Below are 12,274 nucleotides of genomic sequence, written 5' to 3' on the forward strand. Positions count from 1 at the left end.
CTGCCTTATGGATAAAGACTATTATAAACAATCATAACAATACATTTACAGCCATGCGTCAACAGAATTTAAACAAGCGACTATACTGTGAACAGTAGGAAGACCGTCCTGTCGTCGAAGAATCTGAATGGCTTATATTATTTTTTTTTGTTTGCAACGAAAGAGCAAACATTTTTTCAGAAATCGTTGAATTTAGTAGAAAATAATCAAAAGACAAGACTCAAGAGTCAGGTCTTTTTCCTGATTTTTTTGATCATCATGCGATAGAGTCACAAATTGTGAATGTTTATTACGCAATTTATCAACAATGTTAAAATAAATGTAAACAGTTTCAGAATAAATTATCAAAGCTTTACAATTTAAAAAGTGTTTAAGAGTTAGAAGGTCTAAATATTTTTTCAAAAATGTTATCTGCGATACGCAGATTCTCCTGATTCTAAACTACTGCTCTTTCTCTCCCGATGATGCCACGATGAAACCAATATCAACCAAATAAATTCCGAAAAACTTTGTAACTCTTACAAATCTACTTTACACAAGGGAATAGGATATTTAGGCTTACTCGCATGTTTCTTTCTTTATGCATCGCCACTTCGGGATTACTGAATTAAGCTTTTTCACTAACACAAATTAATATTTCTCCGGATGGATTTTTCTGGGCTATTATATTCAACTATTACTACACGTACTTCACGTACAACTTAGCTTTCATGAACTTGTAATTGAACAAGAATTTGTTGATCTTGGATGATGAAGATTGGAATTGGGGCAACCATAAACTAATCCAAATTTCTATTAATAAATAAATGTTCGTTTCATTTTGGCGAACTTATCGAACACTCCACTGTATAAGCCATATGGCGAATAAAATAAATATAATTACTAGTAAAACACCGGAGATCGTGCCTGAAAATGCAAAAACGTTTCGAAATAAAACGAACCGCGCAAATGCCATTCTTTGTTTGGAAACAGCTGTTTGGCTTTGTTGGGTTCGAGCCGCTTCTGATCTCCAATTACCGGCAATCACGCAACTCGCAATTGGCGAATTGCAAGACCATCAGTTTATAGTGTGCGTCAATTACTTCCTACGTTATGGCGGCGGGACCGAAGAAAAAAAAAAGAGCGACCGAGTAAACTGAACGGGCTGCCGCGCTAATCAAATGCACTTAAAGTTGTTATTAACTTTCTAAATAAAGTGATTTTAATGTTTGCTTTTTTTCGCTATTGTTTTCCGCCTACTAGATAATTAAAATAGATGATAAGAAAAACGAATAAATCTTGTTTTATCCAATAAAATATATCAACTTTAAAGTAATTGTTGTCAAATTTAATGTAACTATACCAAACACTCAATATATATTTTCGTAGACGTTTCGTGGTTTATAGCCTTCTAGTTATTCAACCGTTTTTTCTCTCATTATATTGATTTGTTTGAAACGTCGTTCAATTTTAAATTCAACAAAACGAAAAGGTCACACCAGCAATATTAAGACATAAACTTGAGTTAGTTCTCCCACGAGTTATGTAGTTTTTTTATTGTATAGCATTTTATTCTTAAAATTTCAGTTAGTTAGTTATGAATAGACTGAAAAGATATTTATCAAATATTAAGTCAATTATTGGGTCTATATTTTTAACAAAAAATTGAACCGGCTTCAAAAAATAAATTAGGAACTCTCTAAAAAGTAAACAATAATAAAACTTAGATTTTTAACACAAAAAAAAACGTTTTAAAATAAAATATATACATAATCGTTGTAATAACTAAATAAAAATAAACAAGAACCTTATTTAACCTATCTACTACACGTATTTTATATTCTACTATATACACACAATTTAGCTTATTACCTACCTAAATCTATTTATCTATATATCTTAACTACTACCAACTGATCACTTCGGCATCGACTTCAAACTGATATGTGTTCGATATTTACTCAATAAATTATAATTACAGTTATTTTATTAATTATTACAATGTATAGCCCAAGTAAGAGATGATTCAAAATAAGGAATATTTCAGGTCTTGGGTTTTTAACTAGTTTAGTTTAGGTGATCTGAAATGTTCCAATCAAACAAAAGCAAATAAAATTCTGCCATGTTGGTAAATGAATTCACGACTTCCACGTGGGAGCTCAACGTTCTCACCGTTACACCATAGAAACACTTGCTTACAGTGTATCTACGACGTCTCATATGATATTGTTAGTACTTAAAAGCAAACTGACTGACTTTTACATTGCCACTTCCGATTTTTCGTCACATCAATTACGCAATTACATTAAACACCAATATCTCATTATGTAAAAGCATTATATGTGCTTTTGAAATTTGAGGTTTTCCCTCGAAAAAATCACAAATGCTTAGGAGTTGATCATTGAGAATCAACCATTTTTTACCTAATTATCTATTATTTGTCATTATTTATGGGCAGATTTACAATTTATTAACAATTATTTTCTCTATTTTTAGGTCTAACGCGACCTCCCGAATTCCTAGTGACTCCAATTCGTTGGATGGCGATAAGCCTCGATCAGCCCACCAGGTCCATCCGGTACTAGATGCGCGCCACCTGGTGGGCTATGAAAAAACCGAACGCGCTGACACACCACCGCCACCACCACAAAGGTAATTTTACTATTATCTACTACTAGGTTATATAACAGGTATACAAGTATATTTCCGCCCTAACTATCTGACAACCTCAAAACACACCTCATCTTTCTTATTTTGATATTTCTCGTTGTCTTTGACATTTTGTCATTTTGTAAATTTATGTTTTTCCCAATATATCTATTTTCATTGAACAATTTTGTTCATTCTGAATAATTTTTGGCCTTTATTTATGTGATACACTTAGTTTTGTTTTTTTTTTAGAACCATTCTCATCTTCAGAAATTTTGCAACGATGTCAACTTGACATCTTTTTTTTCACTCTTTATGCTCTATCTAGCTTCAATATCAATTCTCGAAAACTGTATTTGATGAAGTATGCTTACTACAACTTGTTTAAATAGGTCAATAAATTTATGATGTGCTTTATCTCATGATAATACAATAAATATATAAGTTTTTTTTCTTTATAGTATTATTTTATAGCTTGTCTTTAAAACATATATTTTGTTGATATTATTGAAAAGTACTATATTAAAAAACCATGCTGCATATAGTTTGTAGTTGTAGCATTTATAACATTTTAACAATTAATATATTGGATTTAGAAAAAAGTATTTTCGATTTTTTTTTGTTCGTCAAAAATTGACCATTATGTCCTTGCTGTCAATGCAGGGTTTGTAACAGTTTCTGAACCTTTAATCACTATTATTTTCGCACAGTATTATTGTACTCGAGGCACTTTTCTTAAGATCGTCCGATTTTCAACAGTGATGTAGATGGAAATAAGATCCATTAAAATGTTCACTGTTCATTCATGCTATTCCAACTATCCAGCATCTGTTGGTCTCCACTCTTACGAAAATGACTTAAAATGATCGATGTTTTGTTCTATGGCCAGTGAAAATGAAAATGAACAAACCAATGATGACACTGAAGCTCATTGATGAGTCTTTACATTACTTTAATTATTCAATTAATGCTTTCTTGGTTTGCAATTAACACTGTATTCGAATTACATTAGATATAACTCCTACATTAATGTAAAAAAATCTGTTTTCGACACACCGTAATTATAGTGACAAAAAAGTGTTTGATGTTTTAGGTTCTGATTTTACATCTTTTGTTAGAAATACATTCTGAAAACGAAATATTGTACTATAAACAGTAGTAATTGGTTTATTATTATTATTATTATAATTATTTTGTATGTACACTAATTACAGTAACAAGAAACAAAACGGGCATATAAACATAATACACTTCTTCAATTAGATTTATTATAACATATGTGATAAGTTTTAAGCGACGCTTAATTCCTTGAAGCCAATGCAACAGCCAATTATTGTTTTAACTTCTCTTATACAATATACCTTTTAAACAACTAAATCATGTTAGGTATAGAGGGAAAATATGATTCATTAATAAGTTAGTAATATAATACCATAGTATTAATACCATTTACCATAAGTATATTAATACCATTTCCAAGCATACTAAGCTATAAATTATGTCTTAAATCATGTTTATTTCATATTAATAATTCAAGTAAAGCAATATTTGATGTTTTAGGTTCTGATTTTACATTTTTTGTCAGTAATATAATTCTAGTATTGATCGTATTTTTTGGCAGTTGGTGGATCGATGAAACGGTTTCTGTTCCAGGTGTCTCCCTCTAGCGCCGAACATTTGCGTGGAGGCGGGTCGGATTCAGTTCGTGAAGCAGGACGAGGAGCCAGTGCCGCCCCCGGTGAACGGGATCGCGAACGCCGGAAGGGTAACTGTAACGAGAGGGTTACAGACTGAAAACGACGAGTTTCTACAAGTGCAGGTAGGTGGCGACTGTTGGCTCAAAATTTAAATATGTTTTAAATTGTACAGCTTCAGTGTTTTGGTGGTATTTAATACTTACAATAATATATTATTTTTATTTATTCATATTATTCTTGATACGGCTGTGTCCGTATTTATAATGTTCTTGAGGTTACGACATGGCAATACTACCATGTTCCTTGATACTTGAGTTTGTTTTATATCACTTGTCTACAGCATTTTAGCTCTCGGAGCCATTTTGAACTGGTAAAAAATATGTGAAACACGTTATGCCTCTGTAATACGCAAATACAGACTATTGTACACGTAATAGCGACGGTAGATACACCATCCCCCCCCCCCTGGCTTATGTCTATTTCTATAGCAACAGCGTGCGAAAACCGACATTAATTGGGCTCGAAAATCAAATATGGTTAAATCGCTATAACTTTTTTGAAATCAAATATTTTCGATGTCCAGTAGCATTTTTAATATAAATTTGCTCGTATACATCAGAATATGTTAAGTTAACATATGTGTAAGAAATCTTTATTTTTTGTAGCCGGTGTATTTTAGTGTCAAATTATAAGAAATGGAATAAGATTGAGAGATATTGAAAAATTAAAAACTCTGAACACATTTTTACCTCGGATTTTTTAGACAAACCGTTAGATTTAAGGGTCATACCAGAGAACTGTTAGACCGAGGGGTGATAGAGGAACCATAGAAATCATACCCTGGTAGAATGACTAATTTTCGTTTTTGGTTTTATGGGTAATGAAACCTGAAACAGTTTAAATAGAGTATACCGTAGTTGAATTATGTAAATGTATTCTAATTAATATAATTTGTTTGAAAGGTTACAAAAAATATTTTACAGATTTGAAGTAATTAATAAACTAAAACAGCATTTGAATGCAATTTGCTTGTAATGTTGGTTCTGTTCATAATAAAGGTGACATATTATTGGGTTCTTGTATATATTTTGGTCAGCAATATTTATTGGTGAATTCTGAGTTAGATAAAAAACAATCTTTTGATAAACTAACCGACCTGTTTTGATTTGAAAGTATTGTCATTTCTCTATATAAAATAAAATTTTTCCATTATGTATTATTGAGTTTTTCAGTGTATACAGGTGCTAATCATGGAACGTCAAAAATTGTATCTTCACTATTCGTTACTTTTATTGTTTGATTTGAAGAAATGTATTGCGAAAGCCCATCATCCTTTTTAGAAAGTTATGATAACGCAGATCCCTCATATCCTAATTGTTGGTTTAGTTTCAATCATTTAAAAGTGGAGATAAAATCAGACTAAAACCGTTTAAAAGATGTTCAAATACTTCGGTATAAGAATATGACAATATTCGGTTGGAAACTATTTAGGCACTCTGTGAATCTATTCAGCAAGGAATTGCCGAAGTTTTAAAAGCATATGGTGGTCCATCATATTATTAATAAATAAATATTGTATATAGGTCAAGTCCTCGGCCTACCATAATAGAAACACTTTTTTTTGGCAAAATTAGTATTTTTTATTCAACATAATGTTCTTCAAGGGTGATACACTGATGAACTTTTCGATACCATTTTTGTAACACGATTTGTTCTTTGTTTCAAAATAGGCCTCAGTTTCGGCGATCACCTCTTCATTCGACGAAAATTTCTTCCCAGTGAGCATTTTTTTGAGATCTGGGAACAGGAAATGGTCGCTGGGGGCCAGATCTGGAGAATACGGTGGATGGGGAAGCAATTCAAAGCCGAATTCATGGATTATTGCCATCGTTTTCACTGACTTGTGACACGGTGAATTTTCTTGGTGAAATAGCACTTTCTTTTTCTTCAAATGCGGCCGTTTTTCGGAGATTTCGTCTTTAAAACGGTCCAATAACGCTATGTAATAGCCAGCCAACTGTTGCGTTTTCACACGCTTTGGAGCGGGTTTATCGTGTGCAGTACACTCGGATGACTGTCTCTTGGATTTCGGAGTGAAATGAAGGAGCTATGTTTTATCCATTGTCACATATCGACGCAAAAACTGGGTTTTATTACGCTTGATCATCTTCAAACACTGCTCCGAGTCATCGACTCGTCGTTGTTTTTGGTCAAAAGTGAGCTCGCGCGGCACCCACTTTTCACAGAGCTCTCTCATACCCAAATATTCGTGAATGATATAATGTACACGTTCAGTTGATATCTTAAAGAGTGTCTGCTATATCATTCAATTTCAATTTAGGATCATTCAAAATCATTTTGTGGATTGTTTAAATGTTTTCGTGGGTAACAACCTCTTTGGGGCGTCCACTGCGTTCACCGTCTTCGGTGCTCATTTCACAATATTTAAACTTAGCATACCAATCCTTGATGGTTGATTTTCCTGGGGCAGTGTTCGGAAACTCGGCATCAAACCAAGTTTTTGCTTCAACTGTATTTTTTCCCTTCAAAAAGCAATATTTTATCAACACGCGAAATTCCTTTTCATCCATTTTTTTCACAATAACAAAAGTTGCTTTACTCAATATGCTATAATTCACAAACTAATTATCCGACAGCTGTCAAGTTTATTCACGTATTTTTTGAGAGTTAGGGCTAACTAAAAAATATATGGATTTAATACTAGTAGCGCCACCTCTGTGTCAGCCAGGGACTTTTCAATTCACCTGTCATTGTCACAATTTTTCGCAATAAAGGCCTTTTTAAAAATTGATATATGATCAGAATACTTGCCATTACCTAATAAAAAGCTAATTGTTGATAAATTAATGGTGCTCCCCGAACTTATTGACCAATCTAATAAAACACCCTAATATATTTTTGTGAATGATGTATATGACTATCGGCTAATCAAATTCAAATCCGCGAATGAATCGTATTTTCTTGATGCAATCGTCACCGTATTCACGGCCTTCTCGATCAGATTACACGCAGTCGTATTTTATCATTTCTTAATTGAATCCCCAACTTCTCAGCGACGATAGAGTTAGACCGGATCTGACAAAATATCGATTTAAATATTCTAATTTCCAATCCGCGCTGATCTCAAAATCGGCTTTCACGGAGACTCACGAAATCTTTTATCCCGCATCGAATAAAGAAGCTTACCGTAAATATATTTTAAGAAGTTATTTAAAAACCGTTTCTACAGTTGCGCAATAAAAAAAACTACTGATCGCCCGTCTTTTTTTTCAACAATTATTTAATTCCTTAATAACATTTTTTATATTATAATTTAAAAATCACATAATTTTGATAATATATGTGTAGGAATGTTCGTCGGGTCGGTCAGTCGGTCGAAATGTGTGACTGCCGCTGCGATTATTTGTCAGAACACTCACTACTATTTTTGGAAGGAATTTGCACGGGAACTAAAAACACTGATTGAATCAAAGTTGTTAATTTCAACTTACGATTAATACATGTGGTCGACGGGAGAATTGACAGGATATTAGGTTAGGTAAAGGAAGTACGGTAGCGCTGTGGAAGTGGTACTGTTACAGGGGGACGGTGATAAGAGAAGAGAGCGAGACGTCGACGTGATGGTCTTTTATACCCTGGAACTACATGGTACCAATCCACCGGCGTTGCCAACCTTTGTAGTTGTTGATGATGAATTAGTGGTGGCCTAAAGGGTCGCGGCTGTCGCCACATATGAATTAATATACAGTCAATTCAAAGCAGCAGTGACACGGGAGACCTGTTAGAACGACGCAATGTTGCCGCAACAACTTTGAGTTTTAGTACATTTTGCCTCTGACTGATCTAAGTAAAATAATGAAACAAAAATGGTATATATTATAATTTATTTTAACAATATAGTACATCTAATGCATATATTATGAAATAACTTGAAACTACAATTAATTATCCAGTCACAATAATTTATAGGTTAAAGTTGTTTTATTATATATACATTTAACTTTTTTCCACACTAGTATATGTAGGGTTCTAGGCGCGTTTTTTATGTAGTGGTATTCCCCGAAACCCTAATCCACCTAATTAACAATTGTATACCTGAGTAATGTATTTTTGAGTAATGTATTATTGAGTAATCATTAGAGATAATATTTATGTTTTAAGCTTAGTTCTTTTTTCTATCAATACAATGTATCCTTATAAAGTCATTATGATATTAATATATTTCTCTTTAGTTTATCCTGTTACTACCTGTATACATCTTCCTTGAATGCTTCAAAAGTGTTATACAGGCTCCGCTTCATCAGAAACAATAATAAAACCTTGGTTTGCGGACTTCAAACGTGGTCCCAGAGACGCAGTGGATGTCCAAATGATGTGGTAACATCAGAAAACATAAAAAAATCCACAAAATAGTTCTGAATAATCGAAAATTCAAATTGCGTGAGTTAGCCAACATCACAAAGCTATCAATAGAATGTGTTGGTTTTATATTGCATGAACATTTTACTATAAAAAAGCTCTGTTCAAAGTGGGTGCCGCGTTTGCTCACTGTTCATCAAAAACAAGTATTGATGATTCTGAGTGTTTGGTCATATTTAAAGGTAACAAAACGGAAATTTTGCGTCGACATGTAACAACGGATGAAACATGGATCCATCACTTCACTCCGGAACAATTGTCATCTGATGTCTAATCCACCTAATTAACAATTGTATACCTGAGTAATGTATTTTTGAGTAATGTATTATTGAGTAATCATTAGAGATCATATTTATGTTTTAAGCTTAGTTCTTTTTTCTATCAATACAATGTATCCTTATAAAGTCATTATGATATTAATATATTTGTCTTTAGTTTATCCTATTACTACCTGTATACATCTTCCTTGATAAAACTATTTATCACTGCATTTTTTGCACTGATTTAATCATTGCATTCTCCTTAATCAATTTGCCATATCTGCAAAAGAGTTAGTATTATTTCTCTCCTCATAGATGTTGTATGTATTATAGGAATTGTATGACACATGCTCATACAATTCCTATAATTAAAGTATTCCTGTATTAATTGTATACTGACCTTTAGTTGTTTCCTCTTTCATGACCCAGTCTTGGTAATTGTGAACATTGAATCATAAATCAACATTCATTATATCTTATTCAAACGCTGTCACTTTCAGAAAGACTAATAATGGTAATAACTAAGCTGTTTATTTCCAATGTATCAAAAACTTGCTCAAGATTCTACGATTTGTCAATTTTCCCTGACCATAAAGGCATTAATATAATCACAGAGATATTTACACTACCCAATACGTGTAATCCACTGATATTATCTTCTCTCTAATATTTAAAACCAACATTAAAATAATATATTATAACTATTAATGGTTCTGTTGTATTATTTTTTAGAATCAACTAAATTAACAACCTACCTAAATTGAGGTACATTTTATCAAATATGATAACTGCAGTTCGGTCTATAAAGTCAAGTTTCTGAACTAACGACCAAAATTAGCGGCTACTATTCCAGCAGCAAAAAGGAACCTTGTATACTGACCTTTAGTTGTTTCCTCTTTCATAACCCAGTCTTGGTAATTGTGAGCATTGAATCATAAATCAACATTCACTATATCTTATTCAAACGCTGTCACTTTCAGAAAGACTAATAATGGTAATAACTAAGCTGTTTATTTCCAATTTATCAAAACTTGCTCAAGATTCTACGATTTGTCAATTTCTTCTTCAATGTATCTGATCGAGCTCACACAAACCGAAGATGTTATTTTCGACAATGTTTCTTTCTATAAATCTGACAGTTCTGGTATGAATTCCTTCTCGACCTGAATGTCTATTGCAATACCTCATATCAACTAAATTGGATTAAATATGTAATGATAAGGAGGTAGACATAATGCTCTGTGGCCATAACATTCTGTAATCTGATCTACCATGTAGTTTTTCTCAGGCTTATTTCTAAAATAGTAAATTACATAAAATGCAATTAAATATTTCATATTGGTTATTTACCGTGTAACAATTTGAAATAGTTCATTCTTTAACATTATTTCCTCGAAACTTATTTTATGTACTTTAGGCCTTTATATATATATATATATATATATATATATATATATATATATATATATATATATATATATATATAATATAAATAGCATTTTATACATTTTGTATATTTGATCTCTGAAACATCAATCTGATCTTGATTCGTTACCTGTCTGGCATAAACACGGTTTCTTTTTGGAGAATTTAAGGTTATATTGTTTTTTATTTTTTGAGATATTTTAGTGGCAGTGTCCGTACTAATATTCAGTGCAGCTGCAAGGGGCAAGAAATATTTTTAACAATAACCGCGGCGATTTCAAAGCTATTATAACAAAGCGTTAAACCAAGGTTTGCCGGTTTATAACGCCCAATTATAATATTTTGAAGAATTTTGACGGACAACTTTTGCATGCTGATTCCGTTACATGTTCAAACTTCTCTAATAGCATTCTATCTCTCTTTAAATAGACTAAAATGACAAGGATAATATTGTCTGATGTGGAAAAAAAATTTGCACAAAGACACATATTGACATTCGTGTCATTGCTGTTTCGAATTGACTATAGTCTGTTTCTAAGTTTTTTGTACATACGTCATCAAGATGTTTAATGTATTGCCTACTTCAATTTGTAAATTCGTTTCAGAATCAGACAATATTTTCATTCTCATTTTATTCTAGTTTAAAGAGACACAATGCTGTCTAATTTGTTCGAACGCGTAAACGAATGTGCCTGTCAAAGTCGTCCGGTTGTCAGACGTATGCAAAATCCTTGAAAGCAATAGTGATAAGAGGTTATAACTCTAATCTGTAAACTATTGTGGCCGTATAATTAATTGTAGTTTTTAGATGTACTATAATGTTAAAATAAATTATATTTGATAACATTTTTGTTCAATTATTTTATTTAGATTAGAATTTTGTTGTATATCTGAGCCCAACTGAACTAAAACTCAGAGTTGATGCGGCAACATTGCGACGTTTTGATGTCACAAAATCAGATGACGTATGTACAAACATTTTTTGAATAGACTTTATGAGCCTTTTCGCTAAGGCTACGTAAATTACAAAATGCATATTGTTTTTGAAACCGTTCATGGGCAGAAATCATTAGATAAGAAAAGTCAATTGAAATTATCCGTAACGATCTTGAATTATCTAATCTCTAATATTATTTTTCAAAACGTCATTTCATATTTATCGACTTTGGCTTCAACAATATGAAAGTGGCGATTTTGATGCTAATGACATATAAACACTAAAAATTATGACGAAAGTATTCTATTTTTTAAACTGCAATCTGCAAGCTTTAAAACAATTGTACCATGGCTTACTTCATGAAAGAACAATTTACCTAAAATCAAATGAAATTGCAGAAGGGGAGTTAAAAGACTATAAAGTTAGACTAAATAATTATAATCAATATTCTTTGCAAGAAATATTCATTTTAATTCTTGATGTACAAATTAATGTATTTATTACCTGCAATATTCAGGTAGTGTTTTGTAATGAAATACTTTAACTAATGTAACCTGAAATTAGTAGTAATAAAATCTACAGAATAACCTTCTTAATATACTTTACAAATATCTCTAATACAATTATATACTGTGTCTAAAGAATCATATCGACTACTATCAGTTGGTAAGCGAGTAATTTACTCAGCTCTTCTGTGTTTTCCACATATCAAATTGATCATCATTATTGAAATTCAAAAAATAAATAATAATAAATTTTATGAAAAAGGTACAAACGATTCTGATTATTCTCGAATGTTGTTACTCTATATGTTAGTTGGTTGCTTGATTTGGGCGCATCTTTTATTGGAATTTATTTATTTGTAGTTTTCGATAAGCCGATTAATC

At 31.9% G+C, this 12,274-nt stretch overlaps 1 protein-coding gene across 9 annotated transcripts in view; it reads left to right on the forward strand.

Moving 5' to 3' along the window:
- LOC143191823 (uncharacterized) overlaps positions 1-12,274 on the forward strand; it is an 870,958-nt gene that overhangs the window by 298,438 nt on the left and 560,246 nt on the right. For all 9 annotated transcript variants that reach the window (XM_076397237.1, XM_076397236.1, XM_076397232.1 and 6 more), the window contains exons 2-3: positions 2,476-2,631; positions 4,282-4,447. In XM_076397237.1, the coding sequence (XP_076253352.1) occupies positions 2,476-2,631; positions 4,282-4,447 (322 nt within the window). The remainder of the gene's footprint in view (positions 1-2,475; positions 2,632-4,281; positions 4,448-12,274) is intronic.

Source organism: Rhynchophorus ferrugineus, unplaced genomic scaffold (genome assembly GCF_030347505.1).
Source record: "Rhynchophorus ferrugineus isolate W39M unplaced genomic scaffold, kcgeb_rfMv2 rfM2, whole genome shotgun sequence".
NCBI classification, from domain to species: Eukaryota; Metazoa; Arthropoda; class Insecta; order Coleoptera; family Curculionidae; genus Rhynchophorus; species Rhynchophorus ferrugineus.